This window comes from Ptiloglossa arizonensis, chromosome 12 (assembly GCF_051014685.1).
Source record: "Ptiloglossa arizonensis isolate GNS036 chromosome 12, iyPtiAriz1_principal, whole genome shotgun sequence".
Lineage (NCBI taxonomy): Eukaryota > Metazoa > Arthropoda > Insecta > Hymenoptera > Colletidae > Ptiloglossa > Ptiloglossa arizonensis.
Genome location: NC_135059.1, coordinates 2801905 through 2825734, shown reverse-complemented (window position 1 = coordinate 2825734; position 23830 = coordinate 2801905). Strand labels below are relative to the sequence as shown.

The 23830-nt window shown below is 40.2% G+C and overlaps 2 protein-coding genes across 4 annotated transcripts in view; one reads left to right on the top strand and one right to left on the bottom strand.

Moving 5' to 3' along the window:
- The window catches only part of LOC143153346 (uncharacterized), a 280260-nt gene extending 261074 nt beyond the window's left edge, over positions 1 to 19186 (top strand). The window contains exon 8 of the mRNA XM_076324423.1: positions 19117 to 19186. The gene's annotated coding sequence lies outside the window, so the exon portion shown is untranslated. The remainder of the gene's footprint in view (positions 1 to 19116) is intronic.
- Positions 14803 to 23830, bottom strand: part of Mdy (diacylglycerol O-acyltransferase) — a 243134-nt gene continuing 234106 nt past the window's right edge. For 2 of the 3 annotated variants that reach the window (XM_076324416.1, XM_076324417.1), the window contains 2 exons: positions 19224 to 19374; positions 14803 to 16621 (listed from right to left, as the gene is read on the bottom strand). In XM_076324416.1, coding sequence (XP_076180531.1) covers positions 16445 to 16621; positions 19224 to 19374 — 328 coding nt within the window. In that variant the 3' untranslated portion in view covers positions 14803 to 16444. The remainder of the gene's footprint in view (positions 16622 to 19223; positions 19375 to 23830) is intronic. The other variant, XR_012993772.1, reaches the window with a different exon arrangement.

Here is a 23830-nt window from a genome sequence, read left to right as displayed (position 1 = left end):
TTGTTGACTTACCGCTGATTTCATTCTCAGAATTCTCTCATTCGTGCAATAATACAGGTTGGGACAGAATTCGCAATTCGAGCGAGGGTGGGAGTAATTTTTTTGCATACAAATAAATCGAAAATATGGGCTAACATGTTTTCATACAATGGTATGCTCTTAGGAAAATCGATCTCAACAATCCACACGAGAGATAGGTACCATCGGACGTAGATTTTTATGAAACTCGGTACGAATGTTCGTTGGTCCAAACAAATAACTATGCGATTAATTTCGGTCGAATATATATCATTCAAATTAATTAACGCGAACCCTATTTGAAATACAAATATTAGGTTACGAATAAAAGTAAAACAAAATGAATATATGGGATAGATATACATATTATTTGTTGTTGCGAATAGTTGAGAAATATGTACATTTTTTCCCAATATTTGTTCCTATTTCCTATTAATTCCTATTAATTTACAGGTCTTCGTACAGGTCAATTCCTATTAATTATTTCCTATTAATTTACAGGTCTGTGTACAGGTCAATTCCTATTAATTTATAGGTCTGTGTACAGGTCAATTCCTATTAATTTACAGGTCTTTGTACAGGTCAATTCCTATTAATTATTTCCTATTAATTTACAGGTCTTCAGAAACAATGAAACTTTTATCAGGAAAATTTTCTTATATGTTTTGTAATTTAAGAAATAAATAGAATGGGCGACTTTGATATAAGAAGTAATTTTTCTCTTAAAGTTAAATAACCGGAACAACGAAATACGGTTGTTCTTGGATCAATATATATTTGTAGAAAGTTTCATTTATTCGGTATCTGACAGTTCGCAGCCTTCCCTTGTTAGCGAATGTCTGACCATTACTCGTTATTACTACTTGTGTGTGTGTTCGTAACCAGCGACGATAATATTGTATTATCTGGTGCCTGGTGTAACAGGTGCTACTTAGAAGACAATTAAATTAAAGAAAAACAGACATCGGTGACCATTAACTTGGTGACCATTTACAAACAACGACGCGAGTAAAAATAATGAGCAATTATTAGACACGGTCCCCAAGTCGCATTTAATCGAACGTAAATTCGATGAATATTCGAGATCCACTTTATCGAAAAACATGGCCCGCTACGAACAAAATTTTATTCTATATTTTTCATCTAGCCAGAAGGTAATATGTCAATATTTTCCGAACGAATTCGAGAACGACAGATTTTATTCCGACTCTGTTATGATTTTTAACTAAAAATCTATCGATTAATTCTACGGATCCCGTATTTTTGCAAGTAATTTTTACAGAGAAGCTCTCAAATATTTTTCTGATAAAATGATTCGATATTTTCCGCCGTTTTGTTTGAAGGGTTTAACGCCACCAAACATCGAGAAAAACAGAAATAAAGATAATAGGAACACACCGTTGTACGTGTAATATACATACTACATATGTATCTCTTTTTTGACATAAAATACGGTGTGCACCACGTACGAGGCAAGAATTAATACAGATCCTTTTTCGTATTATCCAAGACAATAATAATTTCACAAATACGTGATAGCGCAAATTGTGAAACAAATAATTTGTATAAGTGGTTGTATTTAAATCAAATAAAAAAATTCTCCACTTGAGACGACCTTTTATGCGCAATTGTCATTGAATTTATATTTGTTCCAATATAGAAATAGTTTCACGATTTCAGTTCGGTGAGACTCGAAATTTTACTTATCATTACACCCAATATTTATATCATTATATCGATTTGTAAACCTTGTAATTTTCCTTGATTTTAATGACAGTTATCGTATCGTTTCCAACATTTCGACGAAAACATTGCGTTTTCTAAATTGCAATGGTACAGCATTATTGCATCGTTGTGGTACTTTCTTACACACCTCGTGCTACAGAGTGGGCTTGAAAATTACCATCTTCGGGAAACCAACCCCACCAACGATGTAATTTTTTACTCGATTCGTTGTCGGATCCTCCCACCTTGAACCACACTTCTGCACGACAGTTTGAAGGAAGAAAACCGAGCTCGAGTTAAGAGTTTTTCCACAGACGGGTTCGTAGGTGGGTGTTCATCGATCACCTAAGTGCAACGAGCTCCAATCGAGCAGAATTCCACGAGACTTCGTATAAGTCGACGAATATTTCGTCACTCGGACACATCAGAGTTCTTTTGGTTTACGATTCGATACGTTAACTCGGTAGTCAACAACCTAATCACGCGTGTATCAGGATTCAATCCCAAGATACGACCAGGTCTCAAAGAGTGTGCTTCGATAAAGGATCGAAACGTAATTACGTTACCGAATTCGTGTGCACGCACTACCGATATTAAGTACAGCTACTATTGGAATTCTGGTCTACAGTTCGTGTTTCCAATCAAACGAGACAAATTTTTTCCGTCTTTTATCAGAACACCGGTCACACGACGATCCAATTAAGGCAATTCTTCTCTCTACTCGTTACTTTCGTTTCGTACAAAGTTAGTTCTTTCGTACACATCGCGCATCTTTTGTAAGATCGTGTGCGATTATTGCACAGTGTTACGAACACTGGGGAATACATAGCTTTTGTCACGCTTAGAGTTACAACAACGTATACAGTGGTACAATCGAGCAAGAGACAATTCTACGCGTGAAAATAAATCGAAAAAAGAGAAACAAATGTTACTTTTTTTTCGAGGTTTTATTTTTGAGAAAATCGATCGAGAAAATCACAGAGTTCCGTGAGAGTATGAGTATAATTGAAAGGTAACGAGAGAGTTTTAAGTTTTTTTTCTCGAAAACGAAGTTTCGAACGAAAAAACTTTCTTTTCTTTTTTTCGACTTATTTTTACACGTTAAATGACTTTCTACTTGGTTGTATCACGATTTTCGATACACTCTGTATAACGATCTTTCTTAAAGGGATCTTCCAGTTGAGAGGGTACCAAAAATTGATATTTCTTTTTTACATTTTCTTAACACTGAAACTACCAAAGGTGTCAAATTTAATTTTGAGATTTAACAATAAATTACTCGATTATTGACCGTGCTTTTATCAGCAATGTTTGGAGATAATTATCGAAATACAGAACCAATTCGTAAATTAATTTGAAGATACGTGTATGGTACGATACAAATAGTAATTCATCGTCGATCGTTTTAATATCAAAGTTTGGAGACTCGAAATACGTTGCACGATTCCTTTAGACCTGTATAATACGTGCGCGAAGCCATTTGGTGGAATTCATAAAAGCAGCGATGTTATAGACGTTTGAAAGAAAGAATACGCCGCTCGCAATAATGTACGAATAACAAACGATCGCACTTTAGAATATCTTATTGAGGAAAACTCCATTGAAGTGAGATCCTTCAAAGACACTTTAGTCTTTTGTAGGTATATTTTTCAATATTTAACATTTAAATTCCGATTAGCGAGCAAAATAGACACGTTTCGGAGTCTTGTGAAATAATATATTCATTTTATATAAAAATAGATAGTAGAAAACAAAACGTCGAGCAAGTCAGCGGAAAAAAGTCGTTTCACGAAAATTATTTTACCATTGAAGCTGAAAATCATTTCCATCGTTCGTGCACAAGCACGTCACGTGAAAATCTTCGAAACAAGGGAGATTTCAATGACTTCTAAAAATTGTGTACACAAATTTGTGAAACTTAAGCACCCGAGATAAATCAAAGAACAAGTCATATCAATAACGAGATTTTTAGAAATATATCTCAAAGAATTCTATTCATTTTACGATATTACATCCTTCTGTCAAAGATGAGCCGAACAAATATTATAATAAATTTACCTCCAAAATATACAACGTGCTTCCTAACTTGTCTACAATCACGTTACGTAAAAAATCCACGAGGAAGATTCCCATACAGTACTTAAATAACAAAATCAACAATTTCTTAATTTGTCCTATCCCCCTACGTACAATAACAATACTTCTTCCTCTATCAACCAAAAAAAACACTTGGAATTACAATTACGAATTTCATTCCTCCTTCGAAACCTTCGATCGTTCACTTCTATTGCATCCTACCTCCCGATAATTTATTAATCATCCAAAACACTCTCGAGTGCCTCTCCGGATGAACGGTGAACATCGAAATAGTAATCGATCCTCCTGAGGCGATTCGAATGATTCATTTCCATCGATTCCCAACACTCTACCGAGAGAAGTCATTCGTTGAACGTTAAGCCGTGTTCTCCTCTCTCTCTCTGGGCGTTAGATTTCAATTAGAAAATTACACGTCCCGATGGAACGAATGCGTCGAATACCTAACATCCGGCGGGGATGCACGGTATTCGCGGAGCGTGTAAAAGTTATGCGCGGAAACCGGGGATTGGAAAACAGCGAGGCGTCTGAGGAAGGGGTCACGGACCTTCGGATCGTTCTCAAACTTCGCTCCGCGCTCATCAAATACGTTCCGCGTCTGCGGCGTCTAACTTGACTAATTGGCTTCCTGTTGGAGCTGAATAATAATTGAATAATGGAATATTGAGAGTGCGAGGAGGCAACGGCGCGAGGAACGAAATTCGCGCACGTCGCCACCACCGCCGCCAACAGCGAATCGCGAAACGAACGCGTATTTACATCAAACGACGCCCCATCCACCCCCTTCCGATCCAACCTACGTCCTCTCTAGTGTCCTCTACGGAAAGTTTCGATGATCGTGGACAATTTGTTTATTTTTTTTTGTTTCTTTTACGGGCCACTCTATGCACGAAATAATTGGATTTCTCCGAGAACAGCAATTAAGTTGTACTACACGTGCGCGAGAAACTGCACGCGACTACTCGTAATTCCAGGGAACTGATTACGCGGGATCAGAAACGACGATGCGAAACTCTTTCACTTTACCCAGGTTCCGAAATCGACTACGTAACACGGGCTACTCGATCCCTACTACCGCCCTACTCAATCGAGTTCTTCGTAAGTAAACTGCACATTGCTCCTCTACTGTGCATTCGCAAATTTCTGAAAGACCATGGCGTTAATCTCTGACTGCCAGTGAGGTCTGTCTGTTTGATACCGATCCGAAAATTTATGAATTCATTTATACAAAGTATTTCATATTTACAAACCGCTACAAGTTACAAGCATCTAGTAATGAGTATTATATATTGCCAATAGTTATAAGTATGCAATTATAAGCACTATGTACAATCGCTAGTAATAAGCATTTATTTACGTATAACGATACGTAACGATGTATCTTCGGGTAATCTCAACTTGTGTATTCCATTTCTTGCTTCGTACTGTTAGTACGCACATCAATGTGCATGCTGCTGATAACCCTGTACTGGGGTTATTTAAATAAAAAAAAAAAAAAATAAAAATACCCACGTTCCGGCACCAACCGAGCGAGCGGGAAAGAGCCAGGACCGATTTCTCGTTCGTCCCAAGGGCGAAAAGTTGACGCCGAGTTTTTGCGGTTACGTGCGAACGGATCGTGTAATGGCCACGATTCGACGAGCCGCCATTAACACCGGGGTAATCCTGAATCGGCAATCAGGAATTGAAAACCTTAATCGGGCCGTCGATTCGACGTTTGACGGACAAGAAACGTTTCGCTGAGATCGCGGAAAAAGAAGGTGGAGGGATTTTTCCACGGACGAGCATCCGATGAAATATGGTAGCGCGAAACTTTTCAAAACGTTTCGTTTAACTCGATTCGAAATTTCTCGTGAACGTCGAACGCTTGTAAGGTGAGCGCCGCTCGTTTTGTAACATCTAGCGAGATCATTCCCCTCCTCTCCCTCTGTCGTACTCTGAGTCTTTCGCTTTTCTCGGATTGAACGTTTGAAATATGGAATTTTTCTTCTTTTTTTAGAAATTTATCCACCTTTTGGAGCGCGATTTTTCCACGAGTGTTTATTTCGTTACGACGTGACGGCCTTGTGCACGAGGTTGTCGGATAAATTGTGATAAAATTTCGAAAAATGTGGAAAGATAACAGAAAGTAACGAACCAATTTTTTTATGAACAAAAATTTACATCGTACACGTAACTACAAGAAGTAAGAATATTGGTAGAACATTACATATCGGTGCCAGTATATTGATATTGTTTTAATTCGGGAAACTTTTGAGTTATTTGGAAGGAGGGTTAAGAATCCTTGAAAATTATATTAAATCAACGTTAATCCGAAATTGGTAAGTAGATTGTAAAAAAATAAACGTTATGGACAGCATATTATCGTACTGCCAGCAATAGTACAAAAGCAAATACAAATACAGATATCACCTGTTCAAATTAAGTGGGAAATTGTCAACTCGAATGACTTCATTGTTTAAGTATTTAATTCTCTAAGAACCTCGTGCGTTATGCAATTTGTGTACGCGTATATATTATTCCCGTAGACGGTGTTATCGCATATCTTGATGTGTATTTAAGAAAAATAACCGACAAAGTGCAAGATATCTCGGTAATGTTTATACAGAGTATTATCAGACGAGTGGTATCAATGAACAAGTGGTGATTTTACCTATGAAAATAAGTGGAAACAAATGTATAACATTTTTCCGTTTGAAGCTTCGTTTACAAAGAGATCGAGTTTGAGTGTAAATAATACATGTGTTATCATTGAGTAATACTTAATCGTCGAGTTTGAAAATTTGTAGTTAATACATTTTTAATTACTATCGTGTAACACTCAGCCGTCGAGTTTGAAAATTTGTGGACAATACATATTTATTATTATCGGATAATACGAGCACCGAATGTATTCATTGTGTCAACGTATTCGCGATCACTATAGCGAGACACTATTACAATTCAACTGACGCGAACGTATTGACATAGTTGGAGTAATTGATAACCATACGGTTGAAAACAGAATGTAAATATTATGGAAGACAATAAATACGAAAGTGAAAAGAATTTTGGTTCGTGCCAAAATTTTCGAACTCGTTCTTCTTGTAAACGAAGCTTAAAATGGAAAAATATTATTCTAATTTTTCGACTTCTTTTCACACGTAAAATTACCACCTGCTGGAAGACACCACTCGTCCAATAAATAATTTATCCACACTATGTATTGTATAAATGTAATATAATATTACACTCTCTTGTCATTTTTTCGGATTGTGATTAACAGAAACATTGAGTAGTTCCTTCGATCAGCTCTAGATCATTGTGTATATTTAACAAATATGCTAGTTCAAGCGTTCACGTGTAACTATATTCGACTAACAGCTTATAGGAGACAGTTTCTAACGCATAAACTCGTTTAAGCAGGATAAGTTGGAATAGCATTACCGAAAAGTCACCTCGAGGATTCGGGACAAAATGATGTAACATTTGCTATTGAAACTTAATAAAATAAACCTGCTATGTACAAATTTTTTTGCTTATTCTAAGAGGAAATCATTTTTTTTCAAATTCACACGAAGCAAAAATTGTATTTTCCCTTAAAAATATAATTTGTCGAGTACTTGCACACACTGCAAGTGTAGCTACTATATGAAATTGTTTTACGATAATAAGCTATGTTTCTTTATAACTAAATCGAATCTTGAATGCTCGGTAACACCAACGGTTCACGCGCGGATTAAAATAAAAATATTCATTGTTTCAGGTGCTGCAAATTTCTACAGCCACTATACTATTCTTTACAGCGATATAATAATCTCACGTGTAACGTTTTTTCAAGGATTTGGTTCCATTTCCATCCGAAACGTTTCGACTGCCATATTTTGTTCTGTGTCAAAAGTAAATGTAAAACCATACGTAAAATTTACAAAAACTTCTTTTGTGTATTTTAGTTTCACAGGAAAAAATGGGTTTCGCATCCACTGTCGAAACACAGTAGTTAAAATATTCCGATAAAAAAAGAAAAAAAAAAGAATAGAATGCTCGGAGAAACGTACACGTCGGATTACTATCTATAATTTATCCTCGAGCGAGTCTTTTCGAATTTTGTACAACCGAGGTGAGAGAATTTATTGCTTCGTCTATCGTGTCCAAATGCTCCATAAATATTACCGAAATTTGCGTCGAAATGTGACTTAATTGGACAGTTTTACGGTCGCATTAATTCACAAAATGTACCTTGTAATAGAAATCTTTGGTTCGGTTAATGTTTCAACCGCAAGGAGCTGCAATTACGGTTGGAAGATTAACGAATTAACCCTTAACTGATACAGTAGTTATTTCGTCTGAGGTATATCGAGGTCTGTAGTACCCTGTGTAATTATTTAAATATTCCAAGGTATTTAGAAAAGAACCCTAATGTTTCAATTTTCTCTTATTAATTCGCTAAGAAACTGTGTTCAATTTTCGACAATAAAATTCGTTGTGGTCTGTCGAATTCCACTTCATCGTTTACGGATTAACGGGTTCGTGGGAAGCGAGCCAATCGAGTCGCGTTTAAACAATAATTTGAGAAACAGGTAGGGGGAGAAGTTTCTAATTTCCAGCGTGTGTAATCTCCGGGGATTCTCGTAAATTAGGCTGCGACTGGTAACGATTAAAATGACCGATGGTCAGGCCTAGGTACCTGCCGCGTACAGGTGTCCAAGAATCTCAATTTGTAACGCTTCTGGCAATAACTAATTTCCCAGGGTTTCGTGGCCTCCGGGAGCTTAATTAGCCCCGCAATAAGGGGCAGAAACGGGACAGAACTATTTTCAACGATTTATGCGTAAGATAGACGGCTGGAAAATGAACCATCTTCCCGTCGAAAGCTTTAAATATTTAAACGCGCAAGCCACGCGGAAGTTACATTCTTAAGAAGACAAACAACACAAATGAAACAAAACCGCGAAGCTCGGGAATAATTACTGGGTCGTAGCAGTTCCCCGCAAAACCTGAATCTCGCTCGCGAAAAATGTTGTTCCGTTTTAGTCGTCGTTTCGTAACCGTTTCGTTCTCATTATTATTTAAAAGCCGCGAAAACGAATCCCGTGTACTTATTCTTGGACACGATAAACGATTCAATCGATCGGTGGAAACATTTCGAGAATCGTTTCCGTATTATTCTCATTGCGTGTACATTCGATCGTGAGTATTGCGTTTCTGCGTGTAACGAAAAGTTTGCCTTTTTGGTCGCCCGGTCGGTAACTCTCTGGAAATATTTCCACCGCTTTACATTTTTCCACGCTCTCGTGATATCCGTAATAATTTTAATTACCCGACTTTAACGTCGCACTAGACGATAATTACGTTACACTTGCTCGAGAATTGTCTCGAATATACGTCGAAACGTACCATAGCACCTTTTATATAAATCTAAAAATAGATCCATCATTTATCTATTCGCAAATATGAAAATCATACCTTTGTTTTCTAATTCTAAATATTCAACCGTACAACTACAGTTCGAACGAAACGAATGCGGAAATGCGCGTGCGAGTGTAAATATCCGCGAAATGATTCCCCGGATGATTTCTCTTTCTATCAAGGAAGCTTTCTATCGTTATTCGTTCTTTCGTGTAGTTGCGTAAATATTTACCGATTATCGTGTAATTTTCACTCGACAAGAAACGTTCCACGGTGTATCTCCGCGTCAACGGGCTCGGGCTCGTGTCATCTTACTTATTTTTCTTTCATTCCAATTATACTGACCCCACAGCGCGAAGTACTTCCGTTTGCCCGCTCTCGCAAAATAACTCCTTGTTCGAGGTGCTATCGACGCGGTTGGATATATCGCGCGATGTTGCACGAGATCTACGAAATGTTCTAACGGTGAAACGTCAAGCGTACGAAAAATGGCAGCGCAATTTTTCTCAAAAAAAAAAGAAGAAGAAAAAAAAGGAACGCCACCGGTTTTCCGGCCGCACTAATATCGGCACGTGACTGCGAATAATTTCCCAACGTCACTGGCAAAAACATCGCCGCGCCAGCCACGTCACGTTCGCCCGTATGAGATATTGCTGATCACTCCGCGATTCAGTTATCGGGGATCGTTTCAATTTCCCGTGCGTCGGCCTCTTGTTCTCCGTCTTGAACCACGAGCGTATCATGACGGACGGCTCTGCCCGTGGCCATTTTTCTCCGACGTAAAATTACTTCTGGGTCCTTAGCAAACGTCGAGTCATTGTTATCGCGTGGCCGAACGACGTGCCCGTTGTTTCTCTTCGTTTCTTGTTTCTTTGTATTTTTTCCGCTTTTTTTTTCGTTTCGGTAGAATCGTGGCAAATCGAGACGATACGACCTGGCGAACCGAGAGTAACCGCTGCGCGATCTTCGATTTCGTCTCGCTTCTCGATCTCTCGTTACCCTCGAAACGAGGCAAACGCGAACCTCGGATCGGATTCGTGCTACAGAACACAGGCTACTCGGTGTTCCGAGAAGGTACAAAGATAGGGACAATACGAGTAGCAATTTCTACCGTGGGACTATCCGGTCTGACCACGCGCGACTTACTCCCCTTAGACGAGAATACGTCAAAGAGCGTAGACTGTAGGTAGAAAAGAATGATCTCCGGGTTACCGTGAACGTGGTGTCACGGTTATGAGCAGGACCAAGCCGGACAGATTAGTTTGTTTCTCGCGAAAAGTTGGCTAGCGCTCGAAATTCTTATTAAAAACGAATCTTTTCGTTCCAAAGTCTCTGTTTTCTATCCGAGGTGTACACGCACGGTCGATTCGATTTTTCGAAATCGGTCCTACCAATTAAGCGAACATGTTTAATTGACGCCTCGGTATGAATGATTCATCGAGACCGCCTTGGAGAGACAAATCCTTCGTGTCGATCCACTTTGTGAACCAGCTCTGCCAACTGAATGGAAGTTTAATTGACATCCCTCGCGAGTGACTGATCGCATTTATTAGCGAGACCGAGACCGAATTTACGGACGAGAACAACGGGAGATAATTTCAAACGAGGGGATATCGCGTTCTCAAGCGCGTCCACGGTCGATCGAACCGGAACGTTTACGAAACGACGGTTGTTTCGTACGACGAAGTTTTCTACGACCGTGGTGCACCGCGGGATGCACTGTAAATACAATCTCGTTTCATCGTCGAGGAATCTCTCGGTTCCATTCGATATCAATGTCAAAAAACTCGTACGTACCTATCGGTCTCGAGGAACACCGTGAACATCCTTCAGGTCCCGAATCTTCATTCTTGGAGAACGCCGGTTTTCGATGTCGAACGAAACGCAACCACGGCCCTGGCAAACCTTGGGACGGTCTTCTCTTCGATTTCAATCTCGTCGCTCCTCTCGAGAACAGAACCAAATCAATCACAAAACACAAGCACAAATCGTGACCGAGTTGAACGCCTCGTGTTACCGGCGATCACCGATCGACCGTTCCGTCCGATACGTCTCCGAAGGCGTCGCGACGCTCACTGCGGAGACTTCGCTGCGTACCCGCCCTTATAGCATCGTGTTGCGCTCGCACCGCACCCCCTCCTCTAGTTCCCCTTCCACGCTCGCTTCTCGCGCTCCTCACCCCTTCGTTTCGAACCCCCTACCCCCGTACACCGCGAGAACCAAGCGGCCCCTCGTCGTCTCTACCCCGTCGCCCTCTTCTTTTCTACCTACCTCGTCGTCACCGACGACATTGCCACGCACCTCGCAGGATAAACGCGGTCGTTTCGTGGAATAAGGCGTAGATGCGTTCCAAGAAGTGTGTTTTTCGAAATGCGACTGAAAATTCAGAACACATGCAGCGAACTTTGTTTCGTTTTCGAACACTTGGGCTTTTGATTCTATTCGTACGAGTCGTTTGTTCTGGAGGATTGTACATTAGAAATGATACGAGAGTGTAAAGGGAACGCGATGCGATGGAATTGTAAAAGAGAACTGTATTGATTTGTTTGGCGAACGATGAAAATAAGGAATGAAAATAAGGGATGAAAGTAAGGAATGAAAATAAGGAAAGAACTGTATTGACTTGTTTTGCGAACGCTTCGAACATTTGTGCACTTAACGTTCTTGGGTGCGTACAATTCGATTTTCTTGAGAAAATATAAATAAGAAATAATACATCGGTGTGAGAGAATTCGATACAAAGAAATTAAAGAAACGAATTCTACTTATTGAAAAGAAACAAAATTGAGCGTAGTTGAATTTTGGAAAAAATACAAAGAACTCTGAGATACGTTCAAATTATCTCCCGGTATGCGATTAATATAATTTTTTACAATAGTTTCAATCTTTCGCGCAAGAGAATACACCGAGGAATTTAAATAATACGATATTTGTGTAAGTGCGTACATTGTCCGTTATGTAGTGCTCGATGTTACGTCCTATGCTGCAGTGTGTATTATTGTACTAAACATACATATTGTAGTATTAGCCGTTACATAACATCCGCAACCCAGACAAATACCACGTGTGTACGTTTTCCATATTATGTATACAAACAAGCGCATAATTTTCTCGATCGAACGCTGTCCAAGAATATTTCATTATTTCTATCGCTTCTTTCGATTTCTAACTTCTAGGAATATTTTACCAATTCGACTAAAATAACCCAAAAGTATCTAACCGGTTCGATCACACAACAACGTGCCCACCTACACAAATATCGTATTATTTAAATTCCTCGGTGTATTCTCTTGCACGAAAAATTGAAACTATTATAAAAAAATTATATTAATCGCATACCGGGAGATAATTTGAAAATTCAACTACCCTCAATTTTGTTTCTTTTCAATAAATAGAATATTTCAAGAATATTTTATTATTTCACTATCTCAGACACACGGTATCATCATCTTACAATTATTATTACACTGACGACTTTTTATCGTACGATCGCATATTTTTCCTTACCCTTCCAATTAAAAACGCCTGAAAACAACAAAGACATACCATCGTAACGAAAAAAATCGCACGTTTGGATCAACCCTTGTTACAACACCGATGATTGTCAATCTCCTTCTCAAGTAACACCGTAAAGATACAAATGAACTTTACACCATATCCAACAACAAAACGATCCAGTCGTTGAATCTCGATCCGCGAAAATCTCGTGGACGCAACGCGACACTTGCCCGGAATCAAAGAGGCAACAATCTGTGAGAATAAAAGGAGACGTTTCCGATCGTCGCGCGAGTTGTTCTCGTCGACGTCACTTGCAAAGAATTCCCGGCGACGAGCAACGCCGTTGAGATTGAACGACGAATTGAATCCTCCTTGGATCCGACTGGATTTTTCCTCCAAGTTCTCCAGGGATGTCCCCGAGGTGAGACGACACGCACCGAGCCACGTACATACGTCGTGTACCATCTAGCTGTATAACGGTGCGTACAGGTCCACGTGACGCAGATGTATGTCGGACTGTCGGTGGTGAGGTCCCCGCATCATTAATTTATCCATCGCCGGTGACTGCTTCGGGGCAAACGGGTCGTGACATCCGCAGGAGGAAAGCCCAAGGGGTCACGGCTTAAGAAAACATTCCTTTCGAGCGTCTTCAACCTCTAGTGATCTTTCCTTCCTTGTTTCAAACATCTGGGAGAGGGCGCCTCCCCCTTCTCGAGGCTCCCTTCTTTCTCTACGTACATCCCCCGCTCTCGACCTTCCTTTTTCCAGCCCGACCGATTCTTTCTTCTTCTCTACCGGCACGAGAGCCGGAAGAAATTTCAGAAAGGGAAACGAGTATCGTTTAAAAAGATGACGCCACTGTTACGAGATACCGAGTGTTCCACTGACTCTCTTGACCCCTTTCTCACCGACGCGGAACCGTTCCGCGAGATTCGCGCGAGTGGTATTTAGGTGACGGAGACACCCTCTTCTAGATTCCCGGAATCGTTTTCGGATTTGTTGTTCGCGGATTCTTGTGAAATGTAACCGGTATATGCGACTCGAGAGAACATACGGGGTGCTTTGTGCTTCGAAAGGAAGGATTGATCATCGAAGAGCGAACAATTGCGAGGCTTGAACAATTTTTAGAAAGAATTACTGTCTTTGGGGGTTTGTGATCCTTTTTCTTTCTTTTTTTTTTTTTTTGACTATTTGGAATTTTTGACGCGAATATTTCGTATGGGTGTTAAAAGTGAATGCTTTGGACTATATTTCTGGGAAGTTTTATAAAACAATGTCCTTAAATAACGCTTTAGTATTTCTATAGTTTTAGAGGTCAGTATTGAGTAAACTGGAATTTTTAAGAACCAGATGAACGTTGTTATTGTGTGGATTTTTGAAAATACTTAGAGGTTTAGGGATGGCACGGTCTTTAAGAAAAAAGGTAAATTTTGCTTGGAAATTTTCTCGGAAAAATATTTAAAAGAAACGAAAATCCGTACGTTGCAACGAGAAAGAATATTATCGCGAATGTATGATTTAAATTCAAGCCAATCGAACACGATTCATAGTAGTTCGAAAGAAGCTATAGACTAGTTCGATAAAAACTGAAAAAAGCGTTTAATGTTTAAAATTTATAACGTTTCAGGCCTGAGCGTTTGGACGCGTATTGGAAACGTTATATATGTTCGTTAATATTTCAAATTTTGCCTCGACACTTCAGAGCAGAATTCGTAACATATTCGATTAAAAAAAACAATACCACAAAAAACAATTTTCAATATCTCAAAACGGTGTTCTCCTGCAAATTGAAAATAATCGTTCGTCACATTTCTGCTTTTCTTCTACGACTTTCTATTCTCAATGTTCCGTTTTCATTCTTTCACAAGTGTAGAAACATAAACTATCTACTATTTCGTTCAAATAATACAAATTGATCTCGTTAAGATCTTACGAAATTCCAGATAAAATTTAAAATATTCACCACAAGGAAGGATCGAAGAGGAATCTGTCGATCGGAGGATTCTGAATCCGTACGGAGGATCCTTGGCGATTTCTCTTTATTCTCGGTCCAAGGGATGAAAGAGAATATTTAACAAGGCTGGTAACAAAGATCTCGTTTATTCGACAACCATCCACGAGTGTTGCGCTCGCGCGTGACACACGATCGCATTAGGCCGCGAGCACGGAACGAAATCTACAAAATTGTTCCCGTTCGTGTACACAACTGGCACCCAAGTGGGCTCGTTAAATCTCGAGCCCCGACGTCCTCGCCGTTATAAATGCTTCCGCGATACACGAGGAGGCTGAAATATTTACCGAACGCGCGACTTCCAGACTCTATTCTCGGACAAATTTATTACGGCTAATATTCCGAATGCGCTTCTCCCCCGGGGTCGTAAAGCCGGTGCCAGATAGATAAAAAAAGGTGGTGGGAGTAGGTGGGGAGAAAAAAAAAGAAGAAAAAAAGAAGAAGAAGAAATGTATGATGAATTATTGTCTCGACGCACGCATAATATTCGTGTCTGCACGAATGCACCGCGAGCCGTTTACGCGAGCTAAGTCGCGAGCTCCGAGAATTTACGAGTCTCGTTCACGATCGAGCGCGCACAACAGCCGCTCGAACGGTAAAATTCCTTTTAAACTGTCTCGCGACTAAAACACACGGAATCGCGTATCAACGGCGAAGAGTATCGCGAAAAAATACTCATCGCGTCGAATCGCAAAATAATACGATCGATGTGGGACAACAAACGTCTTCGCCGTGGTTTCGGAGCATTCGAATTTTAGCGACTTGATGGGAGGGGCTGGGGTAAAACCGATTCAAATAAAACTTATTTTTTATAAGATTCTCGTATCATAAAACATCGATGAAACTTTTCATTTTTCATATATATATATGTGTGTACATATATATTGGTACAAATTTTCTTAAAATATTGAAAATATATAATACCAGCTATAAGTATACATATGGTATATATGTTTGTCAATATTTTAAGAAAATTTGTACCTTGAAATATTTTCAAGAAAAATATATATCTCGAAATCTTAAGGAATATGCGTATGGAAAATAACGAGAAGCTTCTTCCATGTCTCACGTTGTAAAAAAATTGCCGAGAATCACTTTTATTCGAACGTTTTACTCAAGTCTTCCCCCTTGGAGTAGTGGTAATCTCGCTAAAAGAATATAGAAAAGAAAACACAGGAAACCATGCAAAAATTGAACACAAGTAAAATGCACCAAAAAGAAAACGAAGAATCTTTAAAAACCGGATGGTACGAAAGTGAGCGTCTTGCGACTAAAACTTGAGTACAATGGTATATATGGATTATTAAAACACGCTTATTCTACGAATTCGTAAACAAGAGGAAACAAGTGATCGTTCTCGAACGAAGTCGAAACCATTGATTTTCTTTCATAATTTCACTGTATAGTTCCGCTCACGGTGGTTCGCCTTACGAGGCGAGAATCAAACCGGGACGCGTTAATACTTAAGGCACTTTGCTTATGATTTCGACTCGTTCTCGGCATCGTTCGATCTTCCAATTCGATGAGAACGAAAATTTGCGCGACACGATAGAAAAAATAGTGTTTTGTATGAACTTCGCGCATGTCGTAGGCTGCTGATCATAGATATGGATCGATGATACGCGTTCGACGAACGCGTGGTACGATCGAAAAGAATTTCTTTCTCTCTTCTCGTCTCTCCCTGGGCGTTGTTTCGCGTCCAAGTTCGTTCTATACGGCCGAGTAATCCTCGACCAGTATTTGGCCGAAGTGGGTTATCACATAATCGTGGTAATACATCATTATGCAAAGTGGCTGTCCGATAATGAGACTCGCCCACACCATGATATTGCCCCATCTGGCACCGCAATGCTGTTCCACCTTCTTACTAAGCAGCGATAATGGTATCTGGAAAATCAGTTAAAAAGTTTCAGCCGTGTGACGTGCTGCTGGAAATTGGTATCAATCCGTCGTCGTCGCGGGAATCGTTTTGGAAACGAAGCAATTGCTCGCTCGAGAAATATTTCAACAGACATTTCGATACAAATTGGTCAACAAAGTAATTCGAAGTTGTACTTGCTTAAAATTCGAAGATAAAATTCCAAGATAATTTCGTCTTCGGGATAAATTTAATTTAAGAGCGACGGTAATACTTGACTTTTAATCTTTTCGTTCTAATTACGAGCTAAGTATTGGTAAAATTTTACATTCAGAAGTTTTCATGTCACCTTTCTATAAACGATACCGATATATTCTTCCAATTTTTCCGATTAAAGTGAGTCCAAACACGATACAAATCAGATTACTTTTAATCGACTATGCAGTATTACACGATATGTAAAGTGTCTTTTGTTCTAATCGTGTAGATTTTAGTGAAAATTAACCATACATTAATGGTTACATGAATTACGAAAGAAAATACTACCGATGCCTGTATTTTTATATCTTCGAATGTAAAGAGTTTTGGCAACAGGTGTTCAGAAAACTTTAAGGGGTGGTTTTTCGTGCCAAAAAAAGACGAAAAGTAAGAATGACGAAATTGGGTTTAAGGCATTGGAGTTATTAATTGTTGAAAAATAATCGTAAAACGTGTCTGACGTTGTCAGAAGTAGCAGACTTATACTACTGACGCTCATGTGCCGGCAGTAGTATATGTCATTAAGTTCAGACACGTTCTCACTCGTGCACATCAGTAGTGCCTTTAGATTTTAACATCTTCGAGCCCTGAAGAACATTTTTGAACATTCTTCAAGTTTAAACTCATTGTACGTGTACTTTCAGCAATTAATAGTTCGGCCACAAAGCTTTAAACGCAATTTCGTCATTCTTGATTTTCGTCTTACTTTTATGTAGATACCGCGTAAGGTATCGGACACCTGTTGCCGAACTCCTTGTATAATAGTCTTTTTAGTTTTGCATAAACAGCGCTAACACATATTTTAATGTATATATAAACACTTCCCTGTGAAAGAGGTATAGATGTAGTTACATTTCGGTTCTGAGAGCCGGTTTAAGTAGAAGAAAAACTTAGCAACATTGCGACATGCTTGAAATATTTCAAATGGATCTCTAAGGAGTATAAAAGAAAGGGTTTTGATTACGTATAATAAATTTTCGATGCAAAATATTCACATTGAGAAATTGACAATTTCGAAATATCAAAATGTGTACACGAATCGATTGTTTGTAGTATGATATGTATAAAAATACCATGAAATATATTTCTTTGATAGTTATGATAGTTTGAACGTGAAAATTTATATCGAGACCCGTCTCAATGTTTCTTTCAAGATAAAGAGAATTTATACTTCTCCGGCAGCTTTCATTTCTTGCAAATGAAAGAATAATAATATTTTACAGGAAGGTATTTGAGCCTGTAATTTCACTATATCTTTTAGTTATTCTTTGAACAAGCTTACTCGTCATTTATTATTTGAAAATATATTGTTCCGTGTAAGAAAAGCTGATTTAAAACTTTCTGAAAGTATCGAATTTAAAATAAAAATTCTGTATGCATCAAATTCGTCTGTTAAAATTACACAAATTAGATCGAATTCTTCGAAGCTAAGAAAATTTATTGGTTGCAGGTGGAGCGGTCTATAAATGTGCTCGGACAAAAATAATCGATAACATTTGAATATCGGAAAATTGGTTGTGTTAAAAGCGATTTGTCGATTTGACAAAAACAATTTATTCTTCGGTTCATTTATTCCATCGTCAAAAGTGACGCGGGCTGTTTGAGAAATCGTGTCAAGCGTTTTGCTTCGTAATTTATTCCATACCGAGGTAATAATATATTATACATGAACAACGTTCGAGAATTCTAATTTCCGTAATCGTGAAAAAACGACTCTTTGAACACGATATAATCTTAGGCTTTACTTAATTCTAAAATAGAACGCGCGGTATACACTTTTGAAGTATTCTCAAATAAATTGACCATCTTCCAATAATCTTCCATTATTATTAACTTAATTTTTCCAGCTCATGAATATCTCTCCTTTCCATCGATTCGTCAAAAAATCAATTTATTTATATATTTTCTTACAGCAAAACTTGAAATATTTCCGGTAAAATTTCAAACCGAAGCCATTCTCTCAAAACTATATTTTTTGTCAAGTTTGCAGAAGTGATATCTTAAAAATTAATACAACATTCGTCTTTTAAAATAAATAACTAATAAAAACTTTTCACACTTCTTTAATATTTAAATGTCTGCACGAATTAAAAATTTTGTATACCTACTGTATTTCTACTTTTACTTTTTCGTCCCACCTGACATTAATGTAAGAAAATTTGCAAATATTATTTGATATTTAATAAAACTGTGTAAAATATTTCGCAACAAATTTATCCAGTAATTTTTTTCTTCATAAATTATTAAAAATTATTTTTTCTTTTAGAGGGTTGGAAGAAGAATGTTTACTCGAATCATCAAATTATTCGCAAACACTTCAAAAGGTCGAGAGATCACAGATTCGATATCAACGAAGAAATAAAACTGTTCTACCTGTCCCATCATTCCCATGAACGCCCAAGTCTTGAAGGTCTTCAACGGCACACTGACCAGATACTCGTGGAAGAAGGCGCTGATGAAGAACACGGTAACAGAAGCCGCAGATCTCCCGTAGCCCATCTCGATGATAGGAATATAGAGGTGCCTGCAATCCATTGCGTCGTAACTTTAATTCAACAATTAGCCGGTAAATTATGTGTTGCGTGCCGTTACGGGACGCGTTGTAAATTCGTTCGATCCTACGGCACATCGCGTGCTGAGACGAGTAACAGTATCTCTGCTACAATATAATGCGATAGGGCCCACAGTGAAGAATAAAACTACAATTGTTCCGTAGCGGCGTATCGTAAACAATCGAAGGCGTGAGGTGTAACTGGACAAAGTGGAACGCAACTCGGCTCGATGTGTAGAATAAGGGTTTACGAACGTTACCTGCGACAAATAAAAAAAAAACCGCGGCACGCTGCGTAGTTCATCGACCGGAGATCGTTCGACGTTGAAAAATTGATTAAGGAATCTATATTCGTCGAGTTGCGCACCCGTAATTTTGTCGTATTTAAATTTTTACGATGATTCTGACTCGTGACACGAAGACAAGTTTGCGGGTTATAAATAATTTTGAATTTTTTTATTTAAACGGACAAGCAATGTGAATTTTTAAAAATTGACTTGCCTACATAAATCTGTTAAGAATGTAAGTTTCTTTCGATTTCAATTACTTTAAAATTCATTGAAAATTATTCAAATTCAAGATACGACGATCGTAAAAATATTACTGTAGAGTTTGTTACGATTAAACTTACATCTATATGACTTTTATACCAAAACATGGTTTGCATTACAGTTTATTTCGTCAATTCTTCAAAAATTACTTCCATATAGAAGATACTCGGAACGAACCTATTACATCCTAACGTAAACAGTTAATGAGTCACAGCTGTTCGAAAATTGACAATTTATCCCTCGAAGTACATCGATCCTTTAATTTCGTTTCTAAGTGTATAAATAAACAAAATGAATAAATATCGTTCGATAACGCGCAACAATATCGACCTCGTTGGTGAAGTATCCACACCATTCGTACGGTGCTCTCTCAATCGCTAATCACCGCAATAAAGTGATCTCGAGATCGCGCGAGGTCTTCGTGATTCTCAGCCGCCTAGTTTGCCCCACGAGTCAGAGGATCGGGACTCTCGTTTCCACCCCTACCCCTAGAAGCCTCCTTTCAGCCCCTCCAACCCCCGAGAGCCCGTTCCATCCCTTTCAGCCCGTAGAGAGCGTTCCCAGGCCGGTGCGGCCACCGCTTTGCGACGCGAGAACACGAGAAAGGGGTAGCGGGCAGGCAGATAAGAACGGGTCTCGGCGCATTCAAGGATCAACGGAGCGGCGAGAAAACGGCTGGAAAAATTAAAGCAATAGCCGCGGAAGTTTCCCGGAATAGCGACACTTTGGTTGTCGGCCTCGACAACGGAACGACGTCGCCGGGAAGGGAAAGGATCGTTAGTCGGCCGGTTATCAGCATCGTCGTCGCATCGGAAAGAAGAAAAGGAAACACGGCCAGAGAAGCGAGACGGAGAGACGAAAAATAAATGCGACCGGAGAGAGCGAGAGGGACGGAGAAAAAGAAACGTAACCGAGAGGAGGGAAGGAGAAAGAACCAAAAAAAAAAGAAGAAACGAAGGAAGCCCCCGTGCAAGGAACGAAGGGGGTTGAAAACGAAGAAAATTCAAAGATTCGCGGTAGACGATGCCTGAGAATTTCAGCCGCGTTTCCACCGCCACGGAGAGATTCCTTTCTTACGAAGGTCCGACTGGAGGTACCTCCTCGAAACAGCCCCCTTACACCTCCTTCCAGTTACCTCGTCTACGCGGTGCCTTCTCACAGCCCTCGCGAAATAGACGCTTCGGAATATCTTCCAGTTATAGAGGCATTATAAGTGCCGCGGGGAATAAACAGCCTTAAGTGCGCGCACCGCGATGCGTATCGGCTTTTCCCATTACAAACCTGAAAAGACGTCTCTCGTAGACGAGAGACGGCCGACTACTTGCCCCCCTGTTCCCCTTCCAGCTTGAAAACCCACCAATCCGTTTGCCCCCACAGACGACGTCTCCTTCGTTGCGTCGTCTAAGTCCTCCACCTCTCGTCGTCATCGTCGTCGTCTGTGCAGCTTTTCCATTTTGCACCTCGCGCCTCTCTTCTGGTACCCACTCCACGAGTCGAACGCGCGGTCGCATGGCCGTGTGCCAGTTGCAGCTCGCAATTGCCGCTGCATAACTCGACACGGAGGTGGGACCAAAAGGAAAAAATCAAACGGGATTTGGGAAGCGCAGGTGCGACCAGAAACGGGGTACGGGGACTCTGAGAGAGAAACGGAGGGGGGGCGATGAAATTCGAGCGTGTATATGTACACGCGTTTGCGGCGTTCGCGCGGACGAGGTCGATTAACCTGAAGGATGTCGTTATAGCTTACTACGAGTAGTTATTCGTAGTTACGTGTTCAGTATCGTTTTATGATCACGGTGTTTCATTCGGTCGGACTTACGAGGGCGATCCGATAATTACTCAGCTTCACCACCCGATGGTCACCACGATCCCAAGACAAATTTACTATTTTGTAGTACATTCTTGTAGACAGCTACTGCCAAAATTTCAGCCAAATAGGACTTTTGGTTTTTTTTGACCGCGTGTGGAAGCGGCGTGTCCGCGTATTTTAGAAAAATGGGAAAAGAGCAATATCGGTCGGTGATTCGATTCTTGTTTTCGGAAGGGAAATCGCGCAGCGAAATCAACGAGCGCTTGGATGCTGTGTACGGTGACTATTCTCCTTCGATGGCGACCGTCAAAAATTGGTTCAACGAGTTTTAACGTGGTCGTACGTCGGTTTTTGACGAGCCACGTCCAGGTGGCCCGAAAACGGCTACCACGGAGGATAACGTAACAAAAATTCAAGATCTGGTATTGGCAGACCGCCGATCGAAGGTGCGCGAGATAGCTGAGACAGTAAGCATCTGAAAAGATCACGTGGGTCGTATCCTGCATGAAATATCGGGCATGAGAAAGCTGTCGGCGCGATGGGTGCCGCGTTTGCTTACTCCGAACAACACGCGCAACCGTGAGACCACTTCGGAGCAGTGTTTGATGCTGTTTAGGCGCAATTCGAAGGAGTTTCTGCGTCGTTTCGTGACCGTTGATGAAACATGGATCCACTGGTACACACCAGAGAACAAAGAACAGTCGAAACAGTGGACTTCACCCGGCGAACGTGCTCCGAAGAGGGCGAAGTCTGTCCTATCGGCCGGAAAGCTGAGGGCCACTGTTTTTTGGGATTCAAAAGGTGTGATCTACATCGACTACCTGGACAAGGGCGCAACGGTCACAGGGCTCTACTGTGCCGGTTCATTGGGCCGATTCGACGCCGAATTGCAGGAAAAACGGCCCCACTTGGCGAAGAAAAAAGTGCTCTTCCACCATGACAACGCACCGGCTAACACCTCCGTCGTCGCCTAGGCCAAATTGGTCGAATTAGGCTACGAACTGCTGCTCCATCCACCGTATTCTCCAGATTTGGCCCCGTGCAACTTCTTTTTGTTTCCAAACTTGAAAAAGTCACTCGCCGGGCAGAAATTTGAGTCGAACGAGGAGGTTATCGCCGCCACGGAGGCCTACTTTGCAGACCTCCAGAAAACGTATTTCTCAGACGGGTTAAAGAAGTTGGAGCATCGCTGGGTCAAGTGTATCGAGCTGAAAGGAGACTATATAGAGAAATAAATTGCTACTTTTCCAAAATTTTCCTTTTTCTTTTCTAGGCTAAGTACTTATCGGAGCGTCCTCGTATATACAGATGGATGTAGATTCGCGAATACGGACTGTCACGAGCGTGAACTGCACGCGATAAAGACTCGTGACGAAAAAGCCCTTTTGGAGACTCGTTTCTCTTTCTTATATCGCGCCTCGCTTCCCTCACACTTGCCTATTCCTAACGCTGCTTTTCGCGCTTTTTCGGAAAGACAAGCTCGAGTGCGGAACGAGAAAGTTTCGTGACGTAGCGGGGCTTCCTCTGGGCCTCATGTGTCTTCCAGAGCCCTTGGTTTATCACTCCTGCAATTAGCTATTGAGGCAGCGACAGGAAAGCTACGTAAAACATGAACTACGTACAGCCTGGTGAAAGTTTCAAAAAATATGCTTCCTCACAAACAGCTTTGGTTGACGCGCCAACCATAAACCAACCATGGTGGCTACTTGCACACCAGACGTTTCATCAAGGTGTACGGCTAGCCGCTACAAACCGTTCAAGTCGGAGTTCATTTGTGAACAAATTTCGTGGATCACCAGTGGAGGATCTGATGCGGTTTTAGACGCTCCCGAAAAGGAATCGAGGATTCTTTCGATGCTTTCTGAACAACGTTATGGGACTCGCTGAAAGATTCCCGGTGATAGGACGATCGAAGAAATCGTTACGAGAACTAGATAATTTTTCGTAGAAAAACGATGCTTCGGGGAGAGTTTGTCAGTTTACACAGACTATTCTATTTGTCAAAAAGGATTTATTCGTTGTGAATAGGTGAATACGTATAACGTTTGAAATATGAATATGAATCATT